Source organism: Dendrobates tinctorius, unplaced genomic scaffold (genome assembly GCF_039654945.1).
Source record: "Dendrobates tinctorius isolate UK_male_01 unplaced genomic scaffold, ASM3965494v1 ptg000019l, whole genome shotgun sequence".
Classification (NCBI taxonomy): Eukaryota; Metazoa; Chordata; class Amphibia; order Anura; family Dendrobatidae; genus Dendrobates; species Dendrobates tinctorius.
In genome coordinates, this window is record NW_027361687.1 from 4013516 (window position 1) to 4038246 (window position 24731).

Sequence of the window (24731 nt, forward strand, 5' to 3'; positions counted from 1 at the left end):
TTTGACAAATACATCAAGTTTACGCAAAGACTTAATATCTATATTGTTGACCCTTATTTTGCAAGACTTTTACCTTACGCCCCGACAGCTGGACATCAACTTCTGGGCAAAATCCTGACAGATGACCACCAATTCTTTGCTTTGAGTTATTGATAATTTCTGTGGTTTGTTTCTCCATCTGCTTTTTGAGGACTGAACGCAGGTTCTCAATGGAATTTCCTGGCCATGGACCCATATTGTCAATGTTCTGCTTCTCAAGCCACTAAGTTATCACTTTTTCCTTGAGACATGGTCTCCATCATGCTGGAGAAAGTATTGTTTATCTCAAGTTGCTCTTGGTGGTTAAGAGAAGTTGCTCTTGGCGGATGTTTAGATCCCATTCTTTGCTCATGGCAGTGTTCTTAGTTAAAATTATGAGTGAGCCCACTCCATGGAATAAAGTCAAAATGTTCTACACAAGGTGCTTTACTGTTGACTCATAGTAACCCCCACCTTTTCTTTTCCTAACAATCATTCTACCAGATGTCCCAAACAATCTGTTGCAAAAAATAAAAAAAATCCAGCGTGTTCACAGGTAAGTACACTGCTTAAAAAAATAAAGGGAACACTCAAACAACTGAATATAACTCCAAGTAAATCAAATTTCTGTGAAATCAAACTGTTCACTTAGGAAGCAACACTGGTTGACAATCAATTTCACATGCTGTTGTGCAAATGGAATAGACAACAGATGGAAATTATTGGCAATTATTAACACACACTCAATAAAGGAGTAGTTCTGTCGGTGGGGACAACAGACCACATCTCAGTACCAATGCTTTCTGGCTGATGTTTTGGTCACTTTTGAATGTTGGTTGTGCTTTCACACACGTGGTAGCATGAGACGGACTACTCTACAACCTACACAAGTGGCTCAGTTAGTGCAGCTCATCCAAGATGGCACATCAATGTGAGCTGTGCAAGAAGGTTTGCTGTGTCTGTCAGCTTAGTGTCCAGAGGCTGGAGGCGCTACCAGGAGACAGGCCAGTATACCAGGAGACGTGAAGGGGGCCGTAGGATTTACTTGGAGTTATATTCTGTTGTTTAAGTGTTCCCATTATTTTTTTGAGCAGTGTATAAAAGTCCAGTATTTATTGAAACTTCAAATATGTAAAATCATGTCTGGCCGGTATGGGAACAACTGACGTGCGTCAGCTCCGACGAGACACAACAATGATTAAGGCTCACTGAAGCTGAAATGCGTTGGTTGTTCCCACACCGGCCAGAGCAGCCTGTCAACGTGATTTTACATATTTGAAGTTTCAATAAATACTGGATTTTTAAACTTACCTGTGAACACGCTGGATTTTTTTCTTTGTGCATTGCTACAGCCCGATTCTGTGCTTGGACAGCAAGACTTTGGTGGGGTGCTGACTCTCCTTTCCTTGTTCCTATTGTTGTTTCAAACAATCTGTTGAGGCTTCATCAAAGAAAATAACTTTGCAGGTATGGGGATTGAATTGCAAAGGATTAGGGTAAACTTATTCTCTCTAATGAAACGTCTTTTAAACTTTTTGGGAAATCTGGAAGAATGATTGTCCAGAGAAGAGAATATGAGCACTAACATAAGTCCTGTGCCATGCATATAGTAAAGCATCCTATATACAGTTCTCATGCTCTCTTCATATTATAAAACCGCACATATTCTTTCATTTCCACTATACAACACAAGACAGGCTTTTATAAATCATTCAACCATCTTCTCACTCTCTCTATTTTCCTTCTCCTAGTCTCAGGAGATATCTATCCCAATCCAGGCCCTTATAGTAATAATAAGACTAAAGCTGGAGTCTCACTAGCGTATGGCATCCGATGCGAGAGCATCGGATGCGATATGTTAATAACCCCCGACTCCTGCTGTGCTGCGAGCGGGAGCCAAGTATCATGCTACTGGGCTCCGATCCCCTCACACAGAGAGAATCAGAGCACAGCTGCGAAGGAGGCAGAGAAAGTAATTTCTCCATCTCCTCCGCTGCCAGAATCTGTGTATATCGCACCGCACTTGGATTATATCCCAGTGATGTGCGTTGTGTCACTCGCACCCATAGATTTATATGGGTGCGAGTGAGCCGAGACTCGGCCGAGTCTCGGTGCCAATGGCAGCATGCTGCGATTGTTCTCCCATACCAATTCAGCATGAGAAAATAATCGCAGATGTGATCTGCCCCATAGATTAACACTGGTCCGAGTGCTATGCGATGTTCGCATAGCACTCGGCTGTATTCTACGGTAGTGTGAATCCAGCCTAACGCCTTCCCTGCTACATTTTAAAATCTTGCTAATCTCATCAATACTCCTTTTCATGCCTTCTATCTCTTTTAGTTATGTAACATGCAGTCAGCGTGAAGCAAACTCTCCTACATTCATGACTTTTTCCTCTTACTGAAACTTGGATCCAGCAGTTGGACACCAGCTCCATTGCTGCTCTCTAATATCGTGACCTACACTTTTCTCATACCTCAAGACCTGATGACAGATCAGATCGAGGTATTAATCTGCTCCTTTCAACAAAATGTACTTTTTAGGTCATGTGCATTTAACATCCAGGAACTTATGAAGAATTTGCAGCTATCATTGGCCCCAATCTATTCATTCACATGTCCTGACTCTGCAATGAAACAATATAATGAAACACTGCGATGTGCCCTGGATGAAGCTGTACCCTTCCTACATTTAGCACAACTTGGCACAGCTGGTGTCATCCCTGGCACAGATTGCTAACACGATTTCTCCTGCGGTGCTGCAGGTGGGCCGAACATCTGTGGAGAAGATCCAATCTGGCCAAAGATTTCATCCATTGTAAGTTTATGCTAGAAACATACAACTCCACCTCTCTGAACAAGCCTACTTCAACACCCTCAACACCTCACTATCCAATCATTCTTAATGATTCTTTGACACTTTTCACTTTCTGTTCAAACAGTGCAGGCCCCTACCACTGACTTCAGTGAAGATGACCTAGCCAATTGTTTTAAAGAAAAAAATGACCAATCCCCTAATGTTATGCATTCTCCTCCCTCCTGTACTGTATCTTGCTCAGTTTCTGTATTTCAACCAGTCACGCAAGAAGACATGACCAGACTCCTTGCATCTTCTCGCCCTACAACCTACACCAGTGACCCTATTCCCTCTCATCTCCTCCTGTCCCTTTCCCTGGCTGTCACTACTCACCTAACTAAAATATTTAATCTCTCCCTCTCATCTAGTATTTTTCCCTCCTCGTTTAAACATGCTAGCATACATACATTACTTTAAAAAAACATCCCTTGACCAGAACTGCACTGCTAATTACAGACCTTTCTCCAATCTTCCATTCATCTCTAAACTCCTGCAATGCTTGGTCCACTCCCATCTAATCCTCTATCTCTCAGAAAACGCTCTTATTGACCCTTTACAATCTGGTTTCCGCTATTTACATTCTACTGAAACTGCCCCATTAAAGTCTCTAATGATCTACCAACAGCTAAATCTAATGGTTACTACTCCCTGCTGATTCCCCTGGATCTCTCTGCAGCATTTGACACTGTGGATCACCAGCTCCTCCTCACTATGCTCCACTCTATAGGCCTCAAGGAGACAGCCCTCTCCTGGCTCTCCTCCTACCTCTCTAACCGCTCCTTCACTCTATCTTTTGCTGGCACTAGGGATGAGTGAGCATATTCGTGGGCATTCGGTACTCAGTGAGTAATGCGGTACTCGCGGTACTTGAACCAAAGCGAGTATTTCACTACTCGCCTCGCTATTCGGTTCTCCCACCCAGCAGTTGCCAATCACAGTAATGCCGCACCCTTCTTGGTTGCGGGTGGCATTACTATGATTCGCTGGCCGCCCAGCTTCCTATGAGTCACCAATCATAGCCTGGCACTAAGCTCTGCCTGCCACCGCCATTTTCTGCACATTGCATGCAGAACACAGCTAGTCTAGGGAGAGTGTGAGCAGCTGCTAGGGAGAGTTGTGTTTTTTGGTTCAAATCAGCCAGAAATCCTCTGTGAAACCCAAAAGCTCTTTTCAGAGCTGAAAGTATAAGGTCAGGGTGGGACTGAGTAGTGACCGTTTTCCCAGTTTTTTTTAGGTCACATTTACCCCTGCAGGGCAGGTTTTTTGTGCTGCTGCCATGCTGCATTCACAGCGAATAGTACGCACGGTACTGCACAACTGACACGCAGCCAGCATCGCTATCTTGTGTGGTGTCTGGGGTGCGTATTCTTGCCTTAAACCTCAGGGCAGTTTTTTGTGCTTCTACTGTGCTGCGTTCACATAATAACAGCAAATAGTACGCACGCACGGTACTGCACAACTGATACGCAGCCAGCACTGCTGTCTTGTGTGGTGTCTGGAGTGCGTATTCTTGACTTAAACCTCCGGGCAATTTTTTAGTGGCAGCACCGCTGCCTTGTATGGTTCCTGGGGTGCGTAATCTCACCTTAGACCTCAGGGCAATTTTTTTCTGCTACTGCGGTGCTGTTTGTAAAACACAAAGCAGTACTAAGCTGTAGTGCTACCTTTCGCAAAGCACAAACTGCTCCTTGTTCCCCAATATCTGCATTTGAACATCTGCAACTATGGCAGAAAAATCCAAAATTCCTAAAAAGGCTGTTGTGAAGGGATAGGGACGTGGACGTGGGGTCGTTGGTGCCCAACAAGGCAAATAGTCTGGGAGAGTGAATAAGGTTGATGCATCTAGTTTCCTGGCAAAATTTCACGGTCTGGAACATAAACAGGCCTGGAATCCAGAAGAACAAGAGCGGATACTGTCTTGGATGGCTGACAAGGCCTCCACAAAATGTTCTAGCAGCACCCAATCATCCATGACAAAACAGTCTACTGTCCATACAGATAACGCTGGGTCATCCTATTCTCAACCTGTTCCTAGTTCATCACCCGGTCAGGAGTCACAGGAAACATTTGACCCCAACCTTGGTCCCTCCGAGGATCTGTTTGGTCCATTTTCTTTCGTTGCCTCTGGCCTCTCACCGCGCGACATTGAAGAGGAACGTGAGGGGGTATTGTCTGTTGAAGATGGCCAAATATTTGAAACCCCACGTCCAGAAGAAAGCCACTTTCATCCACATGATATACCGGGTGAAGAGATGGAGGCTGATGGTGATGACACACAGTTGCCATCTGTCCAGTCGCCAATATCAACATGGAAGGAGGATGACATGGACGACGAGGTGGTCGATGATGAGACCACCAATCCGACCTGGTCCGTAGGCACGCATAGCCAGCACAGCAGCACAGAGGATGAAGGTGGATACATAATACCAACAAAGACACCAAGGGCTACTGGTTTGAGCAGAGTACGAAGTGTGTCATCTGTTGCCCAGAGCAATCCCTCTGTGCCCCAAGCCAAGGCAAGGGTGTGTTCAGTCGCTGTCTGGAAATTTTTTTACAATAGTCCTTCTGAACCAAATGTTGTCATCTGTAGCATCTGCCATAGGAAGCTGAGCAGAGGCCAGGGCAAAGGCAACCAAAGCACCACCAGTATGTGGAAATACATAGCAGCCAAGCACCCTTGTCGGTGGGCTGAACAACAGGGTACCAAATCAGTGTGTGCGACTGCGGGTCAAACCACTGCCATGTCGCCTGTGATACGGCCTCACCAATCTGCTGGCAGGAAGCAGGTGATCATCATACCTCTTGCTCACAAGCTGCAGTTGCACAGACACAGCCTACAACAAGCTCATCCACTTGTTTGTCCCAGGAAAGCATCCAATTGTCCGTGCCCCAGATGTATGAAACGAGGCGTAAATACCAATCCACGCACCCACAAGCACAAATACTGAACGCGCACATTGCTAAGTTGCTAGCTGTGGAGATGTTGCCGTTTAGGCTTGTGGGGACACAGTCTTTCCGTGATCTTTTGGCTGTGGCTGCCCCATGATACTCAATTCCCAGCCAGCACTATTTTTCCCGCTTTGCTGTCCCCACGTTACACCAGCACGTCTTAAGCAATCTAAAGCGTGCTCTCACTAATGCCGTAACCAGGAAGGTCCACCTTACAACAGACACATGGACAAGTACTTGTGGCCAGGGATGATAAATCTCTGTCACGGCACACTTGCTCAACCTGGTGGAGGGTGGGACAAAGTCTCAAACTGGACCATCAACACATATCCTACCCATGCCACGAATAGCGGGCCCAACATCAATCAGGGATTCCGCCTCATCATATACGTCCAGTCTCCCCTCTTCTTCCTCCTCCGCTTCGTTATCCTATGCTGAATTACCCTCCACATCACTCCCAAGTTGGGAGCTGTGCAGCAGAGCATTGGCAAAGCTGCAAAACGCTCTGCTGAAGCTGATTTGCTTAGGTGACCCACCACACACTGCAGCAGACCTTTGGCAAGGAATAAAACAACAGACCGATCAGTGGCTCTCCCCACTGCAACTCCAACCTGGTCTGGTTGTCTGCGACAATGGGTGTAACCTGGTGGCGGCTTTAAAGCTCAGGAAGCTGGTACACGTGCCATGCATGGCTCACATGCTGAACCTGGTGGTGCAGAAATTTATAAAAACATACACTGACTTGCCATACCTACTTGAGAAGGTGCGCCGTATTTGCGCCCATTTCTGCCACTCCTCAAGCGCTGTTGCTGGTCTTGCAGCGCTTCAAAAGCAATTTAATTTGCCAAACCACAGACTGATTTGCGACCTGCCAACACGGTGGAACTCAACATATCATATGTTGGCAAGGGTAAGTGAGCAGCAAAGGGCACTTTCTGAATTCCAGCTTAAACATGCCCATCACACTGAGACTCAGCCAAGACACATAACAACTGTCGAGTGGGTGTGGATCGCTGATATTTGTGAGTTGCTTGATAACTTTGAGTACTGCACCATGCTGGTGAGCTGTGATCAGGCTATTATCAGCGTAACCATCCCTATGCTATGTCTGCTGAAATAATCACTGCAGAATCAAAAAATGGAAACTTTGTATGCCCAGCAGCTGGGTATGGAGCAAGATTTCACAATGGGTGATCCTACCCAGCCCAGCCAATATCATCAGGTAACATTGGGGATGAAGAGGGTGATGAAAATGAGGAGGGAGAGGACTTCTTTTTCAGTGGTACCGAGGGGACACGTCATGCTACAGAGGGGAAGCCAAACCCCAGCTTCATGTCTGTCCAGCATGGGTGGGCTGAAGAGGAGGAGGAGGAGAGTCAATGTGAGGAGAGGATGGGTATTTTTCCTCCTTCAGGGGTCACAGAAAATTTGCCTCTATGCAGCTTGGCACACATGGCACACTTCATATCTGACTGTCTGTCCCAAGACCCTCACGTAATCCACATTTTCAATAGTAACCTATACTGGTTGGCCACCTTTCTAGACCCATGGTACAAGGGCAAATTTCCTTCGCTACTGTTGCAGTCACCAAGGGGTTTCACAATGGAATCCATCAAGAAGGCCGTTGTCGATAATTTGATGGCAACAGCACCCTCAGACACCACTGCTAGCAGAGATACCAGCTCTGTGCAACAGCATGCATTAATGGGGAGAGATACGCCAAGCAGGTCCAAAAGAGGTGGTGGTAAAATGTCCACAAACTGGGCCATCTTCAATAAACCGGCTCATCACCAAGGACTAGCTGGAACAGTAGCAATGTCACGGAGGGAGAAGTTGAACAAGATGGTCAACGACTATCTAAGTGACCATACCTGCGTCCTTCCTGACGCTCCTGTACCGTTTAATTACTGGGTATTCAAGCTGCATAGTTGGCCCGACCTCTCCTTCTATGCCTTGGAGGTGCTGGCCTGCCCTGCTGCTAGTGTGATGTCAGAACGTGTTTTCAGTGCCGCTGGGGCAATCATCACAGATACACGCACACGGTTGACTACAGAGAATGCAGACAGGCTGACTCTGATAAAATTTAACAAGGACTGGATTTCGCAACAGTATTTAAGCCTTCCAGATGACATTATCCCAACCTAAAGTAACCAAACACTTTTTTAAAAAAAATTGTGATCACATCCATCCCATTCCCTTCCCATACAAGCCCCTTTTCTTCTTCTTACACATGTTTTCAAAACCTGCTTCTGACACATGTACCTCATGGTCAATAAGCTAAAAACAATGTTACGTTAATTAATATTTCCCATTGGAGGCACTTGTGATGAGAGTGAGACCCTTCTTCCTTCATCAACCATGGTATCATGCCCCTTGGGCTAATTTTTGGAGACACTATTGCTATACCTGGACACTGGGCATGGCCACCTCTATGCTAGTAGTCCTGGCTTTATCATAATTGTTAGGCCCTTCAGACCTGCCTTGCTTCCTTCATCAGCCATGATACAGACCCTAGGGCTAATGTTTGGAAGACACTAAATCTATGCCTACACATTGGGCAGTGGCACAACAAGGACAGTAGTCCAAGCTTTATAATTGTAAATCCCTTGTGATAATGATGGTGATGATGATGGGTGGCTTCTTCCTGCTTTAACCATAATACAGCCCCTACCCCTAGGGCAGGTTGCTCTCCTTACACCACTTACACACTTAGGTGTCAGTAGATTGTCTCCATCATCACTCGCTCTTATGGTACTTCTTCTGATATATCACTGGCACTGCACAAGTGGCGTACGAGTCCCGCTCTTCCGGCAAAAAACCAAAGGACTTATAATAGTGTTTGTACATTCTAGTGAAGCAGTGGGGTAAAAACAATCATGCAGCCTCTGACCAGGTGCCCCCATGTCATATAAATATGTTTACAGAATAGATTTTTTAACTTTTACTCATTTCTTAGCGTTTTCCTCAGCCCCCAGACCGCTTTGAAGGGTCCAGCAGACAATTACTTGCATTTTCCATTGACTATCATTGGACTCGCTATTCGTACTGAATATCCGAGTATTAGTGTATACTTGGTATGAGTATAGTGAGTCCGAAACTTCAGTACTCGTTCATCCCTAGCACCTCTTCCTCTCACCTTCCACTTACTGTCAGGGTTACTCAAGGTTCAGTCTTAGGCCCACTCCCTATTTCCTTGTTCACAGCACCTATTGGACCAACAATCAGTGGAATCAGTCTTCAGTACCATATCTATGCTGATGACACCCAATTATATACCACATCTCCTGTCATTAACCCTACATTACTACAAAATATTGGTGATTGTCTTTCTGCTGTATCTAACATTATGTCCTCCCTCTATCTAAAACTGAATGTGTCAAAAATTGTGCTCCTTGTGTTTCCTACATCCACTAACCTACCTATTGCCGTTTTTGTCATTTCCATGTGTGGCTCCACTATTACTTCCCAGCAACATACTTGCTTTCTAAGTGTCATATTTGATTCAGATCTTTCCTTTACTCGCAACATCCGATCACTCACCTGCTCATGTCACCAACACCTCAGAATTAGAATTAGACAGAATTAGACCTTCTCTTACTTTTGACTCTGCAAAAACTCTTACTGTAGCTCTTATGCATTCTCGTGTGGACTATTGCAACTCTCCGCTAATTGGTTTCCCTCTTGCTAAACTCTCCCCTCTCCTATTCGTCCTGAATGCAGCAGCCAGGATCATATTCCATTCCAATCACTACACCGATGCCTCTACTCTGTGCCAGTCATTGCACTGGTGTCCCATCTAATACACAATTTCATATAAACTTATCACTCTTACTCACAAAGCACTCCACGGTTTAGCACCCCCTTACATCTCCACCCTCGGCTTAGTCTACCACCCTACCCATGCCTTTCATTCTGCTAATAACTTAAAACTAAAATCCTCAATAATATGAACCTCCCATTTCCATCTTCAAGACCTCTCGCGTGCTGCACCATTTCTTTGGAATGCAACTACCAGGGACAATTTGATTATAGCTTAAAAACACATTTCTTTAGACTGGCCTGTCATCCCATCTTACTTCATTAACTATCCTCGTTTGGCCCATACAAAATTTTCTTCAAAATCATGACCCCTGTAGCATCTGATCACATCGTCCATGCACTTAATAGCCCTCTGTCTCTGTGCTGCACAAATACTGGTGGGTGAAGGGTTCATGCAGTGTTATATGCACACCCTAGTTAGTACATTATGGCTGTACCATACAATAAAAGTATATTTTACCATTTACCTTTCATGTCTCGCCTATTTCCTCATAGATGTTAAGCTTGGGAGCAGGACCCTCACTCTTTTTGGTATCTGAGTTATCTTTATTCTGTAATGCCCTTATTGTCATCACAGTGCTGCAGTATATGTTGGCGCCATGAAAATAAAAATTATTATTATACATATATTATTATCCTGAGACCATTCATGTGTGAGGGATTTTCATCCAAGAGAGTGGATTCAATCAGAATTTTGTATAAGACACTGCCATGAATACGGTGATATTTAAGTTTCGTCTAACAATTTGGAGGTGATCCTCACTTTTTCCAGGCTAAAGTGATATCTAGGTGGCTCGGTGAACAAAACATTAGAATTTTGGGTCTAAGCTGATGAACCACCCAAGATCTCAATCCTATTAAGAACCTGTGGTCAATACTGAAAAAAGCAAGAAGACTAACAAAAATAAGTCATAAGTCAGGAATTTACCCAGAAGTTAATTTGAGCTGCCAAAACGAAAAGCACAAGTCGAGAAAAATTAGGGTAAACACTGTAAATATTGAGTTTTTGCAGACACGATGTATTTGTCAATGAAAGTTTAAAAACATATAAAATGCCTCCAATTGTACTTAAGTAACCATAAAAACATCTGACTAAAAGATCCACCAACACTGAAGACACAAACATCGTGAGAACAAAAATTTGTGTTAATCCCAAAACTTTTGGCCACGATTGAGTACATGGTTATTGCACCAAAAACTTTACCCCAAGTCATTCATTATTAGGTGATTACCTCCAATGATGGCAGGAACAGTTCGTATTTCGTTAGTCAGGGGCTCCCGGTCATCTGTTTTCCCAAAGGGATCTGGAGAAACAAAATGCATTCGTGAAGACATAAAAAGATCTAATGTTTGACTTATTAAACATTATAATCCAAGAACCTTGGGATATTTATACACCCAGTGGGTCATGGATTAGACTAATAATTTATTATACCCTGCTAATAATCTTTTATAATCATCTAAAATTTTTGAGCTTTAGAAAAATATCTAAAAATTTAAAAATTATATGTCTACAGTTGGTCTCTATAGCTAAAACAGTAGCGCCGCTAATGGCTACAATTAAAGATAAAACTTAAGAGGTTGCTTCTCTGCATATAGAGATGTCCAGCAAGTCCTTCACACTAAAGAATGTGTTTACTAATGCCATCTTCTGCTAAAGGTAATGGGTCAGCAATTTTTTATAGCATAAAATTCAGATATAAAATCTATATATTGAGGGTGTAGAGGGCTCTCAGCACGTTTTTACATATAGAAGTATAGAGGTAATAGTATGGTTATTTTTGGTGTTTTTTCTTTAAAAGATCCATTGTGGCATGAAAAGCACATGCAAATGAGGTTGGAAGTGTACTGAGGTTGTGGCAATGATCTTCGGCTGCTTCTTCCAAGTTCACTAATGTAATGGGAAATTCCAGTGGCCCTGGTGCTTTTTGATTTGCAACCCAGAGATGTGACAGAAAACGTACCTGCAGAGGAGTAGGTGGTGGTGATTGTACTAAGGTCGCTCTCCATGATGGATCCACAGCTGCATTCAGTTAGAGAACCAATGACAGTGACTGGGGCTAGACTTGGGTGCCGGAATGCCGCTTTAAGGGGCGCCACATGGTTGTACAGTACGGAAGACAAACATCCAATAAAACCAATAGAGTTTACTGTGGCTATTTCTGGGTCAAGCCCTGGATTATCTGTAGATAGATAACGGTATTATTTATAGCTGTATAGTAATTATTATCCACATTTTCACAGCTTTGTACTAAAACTCTAATTATAGGAGCGCTCTACTTTTATTATATTAATAGGTAAACAGGAAGGGTACAATATTCGGCACCCCCACTGATCAGCTGTTACCAGCTCTGCAGCGTCCATTTTGAAAAAGTGTATGCTAACAGTCTACTTTATTTGAACAGGAACAGATCTGCAGCCACTAAACACTGTATGGAACTGCGGTGTTCTACTATATGCATATTTTACACCTGTCCGTTGCCAGAGGTAATAGAGATGAGCGAACCTTACAAGGTTCGGATCGATTTGCCAAATGTTTAGACGTTCACCGATCATTCCCAAACCCCATTAAATTCAAGATGAAGCCAAATCAAACGTATACACTAAACCTTAATGGGTGACAAAAAGCTTCCCAAACAGCTAAAATCAGGGTTCAGACACCAAGAAAAGTGTCATCAATTAACCCACAGTAGAAATTTGCAAATGGCACAGCAGTTTCAATGAGAACCTAGTGGTTAAGAGAGCGATGTACGCCTTCTTAGCTGGGAGTCCTCACACCTCATGCTACACCTCCATTTTTTTCAGTTTCATAGACTACTAATGATAGAAAAATGTAACAATAGTAACACAGGTTGTTGACTGAAAGTAAGTGCAGGCCTGCCTGTCTGGGTGTCCTACTTACACGAGCAACCCACCAGATGGAGACCCAACTTGGAGCCTCCACAATTCAAAAAAATAATTGTCACAGCACTAAAGGGCCATCAATTTCCTCAGAGTAGAAACAGTATAATAGGCCTCTGACACACCTTCTACTACAGCCAACCCACCAGATAGAGATCTATCTGGAGTCTCCACATTTTAAAATATTATTGTCACACACCACAAAAGTGGCATCAATTTCCACAGAGAAGAAATATTATAATAGGCCTCTGGCACACCTTACACCACAAACAACCTAGCAGATGGAGACCCAATTTGCGGTCTCCATCTCCACATTTCAAAAAAAAAAAAAATTGTCATACACCACTAAAGTGGCATTAATTTTCACAGAGTACAAACAGTATAACACATTTTCTACTACAAGCAACCCACAAGATGAAGACTCAACTTCGAGTTCCCACATTTTAAAAAATATATTGTCACAGACCACTAAAGTGGCATCAATTTCCACAAAGTAGAAATAGTATAATAGGCCTCTGACACCCCATGTACTTGAGGCAACCCACAAGATGGAGACCCATCTTCGAGTCTCCACATTTCAAAAAATTGTTTATAACATCAGCAGTAGTAGCAACAGCAGGCACAAAAGACACCACAAAGTTGGCATAGACTGCAATAATGCAAGATCAATGCATGACACTAAAAACTACACCATCGCCTAGTCTGCCCAGTTTGCGACTGGGGTGCAAAAGTCACTGTACATCCATGACTTTTTCATTTTGATGAAACTTAGGTGGTTTACACTTTCAGGGGACAACCGGTCAGGACACCACCAGTATTACTGAGGACATGTTCTGAGCGAACACTGGCTGCTGCACCATCCTCTCCAGTCGTTCACAATGTGTCAGACTTGTACTCTGTTCTGCTGGTGTACGGGCGGGTCTATAAACATGTGGAAAGACTCACAGAAATTGCTTATGCCACTTACTCTGCTGCTGGTGTTAATGTTTTGCGATGATGCCTTGACGTTCCCAGGGTTGGACGTCTAGAACTGCGATGCACACTGTGTGCTTCACTACTGTGTTGGGGAAATGCAAGGAACACTACTGTCTTGGGGAAAACTACTCTTAAGATTGTCTACAAGTGATTTTCGATACTCCAACATGCACGCGTCACTTTCCATGGGGAGAAGCAACTGGCTAAATTTTCTCTTTTACCATGGATCTAACAAACCCAGTAGTCAGCACTATTTCTAACCCTAAGAATATGGGCATCATGTTGAAGATAGTGCAGCAAGAAGGCACTCATGTGATTGGTGCTTCCATGAGGTCCAAGTCCTTGGTGTGCTGGTAATGGGGTAACACTCAAGGTTGCTTCCTCCGCCCCATCCCACCAACCACGAACAACAGAGAGGGGATCATTATCCTCTTCATCTCCTGACTGTTGTAAGTCCATCATCTCTTCTTCCTCATCCTCCTCCATTTGTTCCTCGGCTCCTGCACCTCACCTAACAGTTTGGTACCAAAAGCCCCCTCAATCGCTGTAATCCACCCCCCTGAACTTCCACCTCTTTCTCTGGGAACACCACCTCTTGATGCAGACTATTCCAAAGTGTGTTCCAGCATGTAGATGATCGGAATAGTGATGCTGATGATAGATTCGTCAGCCTCAAACATCTTAGTAGCCATTTCAAAACTGTGCAGAAGGTTACAGAGGTCCTTCATCTGTGCTCACTCTGCAATCGTGATTTTCACTACATCCATACTGTGTTGGCCTGGGCTTTGCAAAAGGACATGGTGCACCAGGGCTCGTCGCTGCAACATGTGCAGACTGGAATTACACCTTGTCAAAACATTGCAAATTAAATAGTTAACCGGTAGGCTGAAAGACCTCTGTAGAGATGCTAGTTGATGACCAGCAGTGTGCGATCCTCAGAAGTGAGCACACAGTGAACATGTTTTCTGCAGCAGCGCATCCAGGCCGGGATAGTGGTGGAGAAATTGCTGTACCACCAGGTTGAAGATGCAAGCCATGCAAGTCACATGTGTGAGGTTGCCCCAGTGTAGGGCCACTACCAGGTTTGCACCGTTATCGCACATGGCCTTCCCTGACTCCAGGTTCAGTGGAGACAGCCATTGCTCCATCTGGGCCTGGAAACTGTACAGAACTCTTGGGCTGTGTGACTGCGATCACCAAGGCATGTTAATTTTAACACTGCCTGACTGCGGTAAGCCATGGCTGCACAGTATGTAGATGGGTGGATTCTATCTGCACTGTTGGAACACGTGTCTGATTAAAGGAGAGGTGGAGGCAGTAGAGGAGGTGGAGAAGCTACAAGCAGTGAAGAAACTGTTAGATACAGAGATTTGTCCTGTAAGCCTTGGGGATTTAAAGGCTGGTAGTGAAGCCCCTTGACCGCCTGCCCCCACAGCCACCAGAGAAACCCAGTGACCAGTCAGCGAGATGTAACGCCCCTGCACATTTATGCTCGTCCAGGTGTCAGTGCTTATGTCTCATGCAACATGCTGATTTAGAGCAGGCACAGTTTTCTGAGAGAAGTAATGGCGATTGGGCAAACGATACTGGGGGATGCGACGGCAAATCAACTTTATGAAACAGTCTGTATCCACCAGGTGGAAAGGCAGCATTTTCCATGACCAACAGATTGGAGATGATGTAGTTCAAGCTCATAGCTTTGGCATGTATAGAAGGAAACATTCTTTTATGTGACCACAACTGCGGAAAACAGGGTTGGCTGCTGTGCTGAGAGATGGTGGGATACGGAGAACAGGACAAACTGCTGATGTGTGAAGGAGGTGCAGGTGGAGATATTATGATGGACTGAGAAAGAAGTGTTGTGCTTGGAGACACAAAAACAGCAGGCATTTGCACTTCTGTAACAGCTGACAGGCTCTTACCCCAACTCTAGGGGGTAAACAAATGGAGTTTCTGTGGCCAGAGACCTGTGTGAGAAGACTTGGCACAGTGACCCAGGAGGAAGAAGTAGATGTGGTTGATGGGATGACTGCTGATTGGCAAGGTCTGTTAGTCGACATTTTAGTGCAGTGAGATTCCCACACTATGGTACGTTGATCTTGCATGCGCCGGTTCATGCATGGATTGAAATTTTTGTCTCTACGGAGTTTTTTTAATTTGGCAGATAATGTGAGCTGTGTCATCCTTTGTGGTCTCAAAAAAGGACCAGGCTAGGCATCCCTTACCACCCCTGCGAACTGCACACTCGCGACTCATGCTGGACACAGCGAGAGTTGGAGCAGAGAATTCAGTGCTTGTTGTGGTTGCATCACTTTGTGTGTGGGGGAAACTGCATCGTAACCTCCTCATCTTCCTCCTCCCCCACCTCCTCTGCTGAGCAACTCAGCTGTGTACTTCTGGGTTCACACCAAGTGGGATCTACAACGTCATTGTCATCCTCTCTTTTTTCACACTTCTCACCCTGAGAGTAACCCTCCTCCTCTTCCTGCCCTGACACCACAGTATAGTCTGCGTGTGCCTCTGGTATCTGAGTCATCAGGATCACCTTCAACCCCGGTGGTTAACATCTGATGATGAGGGTCTGGATTCTGCTCGAGCCCTACTTCATCCAGACATGGATCCATCATGAAAAAATTTGGGCATCGGTGGAGATGCTTTCTTCCTCTGGATTCTGTGAATCTTTGGGGCAGATTGCTGATGCACATGGAATAGATTGTGTGAACAGCATTGCAGAATGGCTCATCTGTGGTTCTCCACAGTCAGTTGAGAGTTTCGAAATTTGTGAAGCAGTGGGAAGCAAGGGTTATTGGGGTGCCACCTCTGAGGATTGCAATTTGTGCAATGTTAAGGTGGAGGAAAAGGAGGAGAGCCCAGTTGGTGCAGCGCTTGCGATCCACTGGAGCATATGCTCTTTCTTTGCAAACATTTTCCGAACAAGTTAGCTCATCTCTAGTGATAGCAGCTGAACCATGGGGGTTCCAAGTGTCAGGCAGCCCGTAACATTCTGATACTGATGACCTATCCTACTAAGAGCTCATCAATTTAATAATAGGGTACAACCTAGTTATATTCTTGTAAATAGGGGCAGTATTATAGTAGTTATATTCTTGTACATAAGAGAAGTATTATAGTAGTTATATTCTTGTACATAGGAGCAGTATTATAGTAGTTATATTCTTGTACATAGGGTCAGTATTATAGGAGTTATATTCTTGTAAATAGGGGCAGTATTATAGTAGTTATATTCTTGTACATAGGAGTAGTATAGCAGTTATATTCTTGTACACAGGAGCAGTATTATAGTAGTTATATTTTTGTAAATAGGAGCAGTATTATAGTAGTTATATCTTGTACATAGGAGCAGTATTATAGTAGTTATATTCTTGTACATAGGAGCAGTATTATAGTAGTGATATGCTTATACATACAGGCAGTATTATAATAGTTATATCTTGTATATAGGAGAAGTATTATAGTAGTTATACTCTTCTACATAGAAGTATTATAGTAATTGTATTCTTGTACATAGAGGGCATTATTATGATAGTTATATTCCTGTACATAGAAGCAGTATTATAGTAGTTATATTCTTGCTCATAGGGAATATTATAATAGTACTTATACTCTTGTACATAGGAAAAGTAATATAGTAGTTATATTCTTGCACATAGAGAACAGTATTATAGTAGTTATAATCTTTTACATAGGGAACAGTAATATAGTAGTTATTTTATTGCACATATGGACAATGTTATGCTAGTGATTTTCTTGCACATAGGAGACAGTGTTATAGTAGTTACATTCTTGTACATTGAAAGCAGTATTATAGTAGATATATTCTTGGACATAGAAGTAATATTAAAGTAGTTATGATCTTGTACATAAGAGCAGCTTTATAGTAGTTATATTCTTGTAAGTAAATAGGAGCAGTATTATAGCAGTTATATTTTTGTACATAGGAGCAGTATTATCGTAGTTATATTATTGTACATAGGGAACAGTATTATACTAGTGATTTTCTTGTACATAGGAGACAGTGTTATAGTAGCTATATTCTTGCACATAAAAGACAGTATTATAGTAGTTATTAGAAGTGATAGTCTTGTACATAGGGGGCAGTATTATAGTACTTATATTCTTGTACATAGGAGCAGTATTACAGTAGTTATACAGCATTATTGTACATAGGAAACAGTGTTATAGTAGTTATATTCTTGTGCATAGAAAGCAGTATTTTAGTAGTTATAGTCTTGTACATAGGAGCAGTATTATAGTAGTTATACTCCTGTACATAGGAGCAGTATTATTGTAGTTATAGTCTTGAACATAGGGGCAGTAATATGGTAGCTATATTTTTGGACATTGGAGCAGTATTACAGTAGTTTTGCAATATTATTGTACATAGAGAACAGTATAATGGTAGTTATATTTTTACATAGCAGCAGTATTATAGTAATTATATTCTTGTGTATAGGAGGCAGGATTATAGTAGTTATATTCTTGTGCATAGGAGTCAGTACTATAGTAGTGATATTTTTGCACATAGGGGTAGTATTGCAGTGGTTATATTCTTGTATATTGGAGACAGTATTATAATAGTTATATTGTACATTAGGGATTATAGTAGTTTTATGCTTCTACATAGGGGATCATATAATAGTAATGTACTTTTAGTCCATTATGAGAAAGTACAATACAAATTCTAGTTGTTGTAGATGTAATTCACTTTGGTAAACAGGAGTGCATTGAGTTAGTTTTTAGTATCATGGCTCCAAGTCTGGAGCCCAATCTGTTGACCTCTGGCTGTGTGGTTGGTTCGCCTCTCTGTTGGACCACAGCCTGTGTTGTCTCTGTCCAACTGCTGATAATGCTCTTGTCTTTCTTTTGCATTGCTGTTTTGCTTGTGAGCAGGGGTTTTCATTTCCTTGTTTGATTTGCACTATCACATGTTGGGAGGAGCTATTCGTACTCTCCTGGCACATGAAGTCTTTGCTGGCTATATTCCAAGTTAGATGGATATGTTTAGAGTCCCAGCTCCCCAGTTAAGGATTAACTTGCTGCTGAAGTGTTCTCCATTGCTTCTTCTGCAGTTTGTGTGTTCCCCTTCACAGCACTCTTCCCATTTAGGGTCTGGGGATTTCCACATATAATGAAGGTATTTTTGTGTTTCATTCTTTTTCTTCTGTCTTTCATATATGACTGTGTGAACACATCCTTAGCCCTGTGCCTCACCTTCTGTGTCACTGTGTTCTGTTGTTTTAGGATACACTCTGTGTATAGCTGAGAGTGCAGTTAAGGTCTCTCAGGGTCAACTGACATTGAGTGGGGGCACCATTATGTAATTTTAGGGTCCAAACCTCCACGGTCAGGCACGTACCCTTCAGAGTCAAGTGTTAGGGCTAAATCATAACAGTTAGAATCTTGCTCATAGTGGGTAGTTTTGTGATAATAATTTGTTCATGGGAGGAATGTTTTTTTGCAATTACATTCTTGTTTATAAGGACGAGAACTATAGCAGATAATGCAGAAAAAATGGTTTTTCAGAGTAACCGCTCAATTAACTGATACCTAGTGCCTACTTTTAGAAGTGACATATAATAATAACAACAATAATCATCAGCTTTTATCTCCATAAAACACTGCTTCTGCTTTTATCATCTCTGTATCATCTCACCTAGAATCTTCCCCAGTGTCAGAGACTTGATAGCTCTAAAGTAGAGGTCTGATGACAAGTTCTGCTTCTGCTTCATTGTCTTGTCAATCTAAAGTGAAAAAAAGTTAGTTTTGAGCAAGAACAAAGATTTCATGGCCTTGACATTTTGCGTATACAACAGCCTTGTATACACTCCCTTGCAGAGCTATGCATCTCCCTGGTTACAGACCACACATAAACCCTGTGTAGTCTGACTACCTTTCATCCTATTTCCTGGTCATATACAGTCATGGCCGAACGTGTTGGCACCCTTAAAATTGTTCCAAAAAATGAAGTATTTCTCCTAGCAAACTATTGCAATTACTCATGCTTTGCTATGCACATTTTTATTTCCTCTGTGTGTATCGGAAGAACACAAAAAAAGGAAAAAAACTTCTTGATTATGTTGTGCACCATGGACAAAAAAAACATTAAGAGCTCTGGTGATGGACTTGCAACCTAGAGACTGTTTGTATTGTTCAACAATTTTGGTTCTTAAGACCTCAGACAGTTCTCTTCTCCTCTTTCTGTTCACCTTGATTAGTGTGGCACACACAGACACACATTGCAAAGATTAAGACAGCATTTCCTTTTTTATCTGGTTTCAGGTGTGATTTTCATATTGCCCACACCTGTTACTTGCCACAGGTGGGTTTGAACGAGCATCACGTGCTTGAAACAAAGTTGTTTACTCACAATTTTGGAAAGGTACCTTTTTTTACTATTATGTTCAGTTTGTCTTTTGATCTCTGTTTTTCTTGGAAAAGGAAAGAAACATGTGTATAACAAAATATGTGTAATTGCAAAAATTTCCTGGGAGAAATACTTAATTTTTTGGAACAATTTCAATGATGCCAACACTTTCGATTATGACTGTAGTTATGGAAGGTTAGCTAGAAATTGGAGAAAGACATAATAAGGAATGACTGCGGGGTTAGACTACAAAAAACTAGCTTGTAGCATTTAAAGGGAATCTGTCTTTTTGTATTTAATCTGAAAGCAGCATAAGGGTCCCGTTACATTTAGCGATGCACCAGCGATCCCAACAACGATACGATCTGGTCAGGCTCACTGGTGCATCGCTAAATGGTCGCTAGTGAGCTGCCAAACAGGCAAATCTCACCAGCAACGCAGCAGCGATAAGCGATCCGTCGGCAGTCGCTGTTACCTTTCAGCGATGATGACGACTTCTGCCTGCGTCACCAACGACGTCGCTCATCGGCGCCAAACACAGCGATGCGCACAGGCCAGCGGGACTCCAACGATCAGAAAATGGCCTGGGACATTCGAGCACAATCAGTGATATCCAGCTTTCGCGATATCGCTAGCGATCTCGCTATGTGTGAAAGGCCCTTAAGAGTCTGATTCCAGGTTTGTGTCACAAATTAGGCTGTGTACTGTATTTTCAATTCAGTCAGTGTTTTATGAGTGGGAGGTTATCATTGCAGGACCAGGTGTCATGTGCAGGCCAGTCCAGCTAATCTGTGCAACCCCGCCCTACCACTGATTGCTGACAATACACAATGTACAGAACTGCCAATCAGTGGTGTGAGTGCAGTTATACACATCCTAACTTTCTAAACACTACTATATCTACAACAGAGAAAATAGGGATTTTTAGAGTCTAGCAAAACTTCCCTCCCCCAGAAGAAAGCTTGTACGCCGAAACGTACGTAGGGACTCCTGGCGCCACACTGCACTCCTAGTAAACATTTAATATATACTGCTAAAAAAAATAAAGGGAACACTATTCCATTTGCAACAGGCTGTTTGTGTTGCCTTTATTTCTTTGAGCAGTATATTTTGCTCTCTTATGTCTACTTCTGGCTTGTGACTTTATGTATGGCTTATATCTTACCCTATTTATACTTTATATTATTGTTTATATAATTTGCCATCCCTTTGTCACATTTCACTTGTAGTCATTAGTTACATGTTTACTTTCTGTGACCTTTTATGCTTCCCCTGCTTACACTTGTATTTATTTGCCAATTACCATGTGGCATCATCTTATGGCTAACTTTGGTATTTCCACTGTTTTTAACTGTAATATAGTTATTACGGTTGAAGGGAGACTTTAAGTCCATCTAGTTCAACCCATATCCTATCCTAACTTGCCCTAACATGTTGATCCAGAGGAAGGCAAAAAAACCCCTTGTGGCAAACAGTAAGCTTCACATTGGGGAAAAAAATTGCTTCCCGACTCCACATACGGCAATCAGACTAGCTCCCTGGATCAACGCAATATTAAGAAAACTAGTGTATATACCCTGTAATATTATACTTTTCAAGAAAGACATCCAGTCCCTTCTTAAATTTTAGTAGGGAATCACTCATTACAACATCATATGGCAGAGAGTTCCATAGTCTCACTGCTCTTACAGTAAAGAATCCGCATCTGTGATTATGCTTAAACCTTCTTTCCTCCAGACGTAGAGGATGCCCCCTTGTCCCCGTCACAGGTCTAAGAGTAAAAAGATCATTAGAAAGGTCTGTGTATTGTCCCCGCATATATTTATACATTGTAATAAGATCACCCCTAAGCCTTGGATTCTCCAAACTAAATAACCCCAAATGTAATAACCTGTCTTGGTATTGCAGACCCCTTAGTTCCCTAATAACCTTGGTCGCTCTTCTCTGCACCCGCTCCAGTTCAGCTATGTCTTTCCTATACACCGGAGACCAGAACTGTACACAGTATTCTAAGTGTGGTCGCACTAGTGACTTATATAGAGGCAAAATTATGTTCTCCTCATGAGCATCTATGCCTCTTTTAATGCATCCCATTATTTTATTTGCCTTTGCAGCAGCTGCCTGACACTGGCCGCTAAATGTGAGTTTGTCGTCCACCCATACACCCAGGTCTTTTTCAGTGACTGTTTTGCCCAGTGTTTTACAATTAAGCACATAATTATACATCTTATTCGTTCTACCCAAGTGCATGACCTTACATTTATCCCCATTAAAGCTCATTTGCCATTTATCAGCCCAAGCTTCTAGTTTACATAAATCCTCCTGTAATATAAAATTGTCCTCCTCTGTATTGATTACCCTGCAGCGTTTAGTGTCATCTGCAAATATTGATATTCTACTCTCTATGCCCCCTACAAGGTCATTAATAAATATGTTAAAAAGAAGCGGGCCCAAAACTGACCCCTGTGGTACCCGACTGCTAACTGTGACCCAGTCCGAGTGTGCTCCATTAATAACCACCCTTTGTTTCCTATCCCTGAGCCAGCTCTTAACCCACCTACACATATTTTCCCCTATCCCCATTGTTCTCATTTTATGTATCAACCTTTTGTGTGGCACCGTATCAAAAGCTTTTGAAAAGTCCATGTACACCACGTCCACTGCATTCCCTTGGTCCAGTCCGGAACTTACCTCTTCATTCATTCTACCAATAAAAGATTACCTTTTATATCTAATTACTTGCAATTTTGGTCATTCATACCTTTTTCTATATGATTTTCAAGCATTCCAGTCCACATCACTGAAATCAGGGTCTCTTCTCCTACATGATGCTGCTCTCAGATTACATAACAAAACTGCTGACATATTCCTTTTAATACATAGATTTGCATGAGAACTGCATACACACAATTGTAGGATATTTTTAATGAACTTGTTATATTGTGTTTATTGTAAATGTTTTGATGCAATGAAAAAATAATAATTGCAAATGTGAATATAACCTATAACTTACAAGGCAGTTGTCAACCAAGTGTCAGAAATGTTGTGCATACATTTCACATTTTAGAATATTACTAACTGTAGATTTCTTCCTTCTATCACATAAGCTGCAGAGTATTTATTATAATTTAAAGGGAATGCGTCAGCAGGTTTTTGCTATGTAATCTGAAGACTGCAGTAGATTGAGGCTGAAACACAGAATTCAGGGAAGTGTCACTTGTCAAAGTGTGTGCTGTAGTTTACTAACTGTGAAGGATTTATCACTGAGAGATTAAGATTGTCAGACTAGTCTGGCGATGTCCCCTCCCCTGTGATAAGCGCCTCACTGTCAATGGACTTTGTACATGGAGAGCCTACTGTGGGCGGAGTTAGCTTCCTCAGCTCTGCTTCATTCTAAATCTAAAAGCTCTGATTGTGTGAGAACTGCTGCACCTAGTAATCTAAGTGATACATCATTGGATTCAGCTTCTTTTTACCTACATCAAGCTGCTCTCAGATGAGGTAGCAAAAATCTGCTGACAGATTCCCTTTAAAGGGGTCAAAACATAACAAATAAACCAAATATTTCTTTAGAAGGAATTGTGGGAGGTTATCATTGCAGGACCAGGTGTCATGTGCAGGCCAGTCCAGCTAATCTGTGCAACCCTGCCCCACCACTGATTGCTAACAATACACAATGTACAGAACTGCCAATCAGTGGTGTGAGTGTAGTTATACACATCCTAACTTTCTAAACACTACTATATCTACAACAGAGAAAATAGGGATTTTAGAGTCTAGCAAAACTTCCCTCCCCCAGAAGAAAGCTTGTACGCCGAAACGTACGTAGGGACTCCTGGCGCCACACTGCACTCCTAGTAAACATTTAATATATACTGCTAAAAAAAATAAAGGGAACACTATTCCATTTGCAACAGGCTGTTTGTGTTGCCTTTATTTCTTTGAGCAGTATATTTTGCTCTCTTATGTCTACTTCTGGCTTGTGACTTTATGTATGGCTTATATCTTACCCTATTTATACTTTATATTATTGTTTATATAATTTGCCATCCCTTTGTCACATTTCACTTGTAGTCATTAGTTACATGTTTACTTTCTGTGACCTTTTATGCTTCCCCTGCTTACACTTGTATTTATTTGCCAATTACCATGTGGCATCATCTTATGGCCAACTTTGGTATTTCCACTGTTTTTAACTGTAATATAGTTATTAAGGTTGAAGGGAGACTTTAAGTCCATCTAGTTCAACCCATATCCTATCCTAACTTGCCCTAACATGTTGATCCAGAGGAAGGCAAAAAAACCCCGTGTGGCAAACAGTAAGCTTCACATTGGGGAAAAAAATTGCTTCCCGACTCCACATACGGCAATCAGCCTAGCTCCCTGGATCAACGCAATATTAAGAAAACTAGTGTATATACCCTGTAATTTTATACTTTTCAAGAAAGGCATCCAGTCCCTTCTTAAATTTTAGTAGGGAATCACTCATTACATCATATGGCAGAGAGTTCCATAGTCTCACTGCTCTTACAGTAAAGAATCCGCATCTGTGATTATGCTTAAACCTTCTTTCCTCCAGGTGTAGAGGATGCCCCCTTGTCCCCGTCACAGGTCTAAGAGTAAAAAGATCATTAGAAAGGTCTTTGTACTGTCCCCGCATATATTTATACATTGTAATAAGATCACCCCTAAGCCTTCGATTCTCCAAACTAAATAACCCCAAATGTAATAACCTGTCTTGGTATTGCAGACCCCTTAGTTCCCTAATAACCTTGGTCGCTCTTCTCTGCACCCGCTCCAGTTCAGCTATGTCTTTCCTATACAC

At 42.3% G+C, this 24731-nt stretch overlaps 1 protein-coding gene across 1 annotated transcript in view; it reads right to left on the minus strand.

Moving 5' to 3' along the window:
* Positions 1-24731, minus strand: part of LOC141082763 (contactin-associated protein-like 5) — a 581387-nt gene that overhangs the window by 12460 nt on the left and 544196 nt on the right. Inside the window, exons 21-23 of the mRNA XM_073566679.1 lie at positions 19196-19283; positions 11610-11828; positions 10878-10949 (exon numbers count right to left, since the gene is read on the minus strand). Of these exons, the coding sequence (XP_073422780.1) occupies positions 10878-10949; positions 11610-11828; positions 19196-19283 (379 nt within the window). The remainder of the gene's footprint in view (positions 1-10877; positions 10950-11609; positions 11829-19195; positions 19284-24731) is intronic.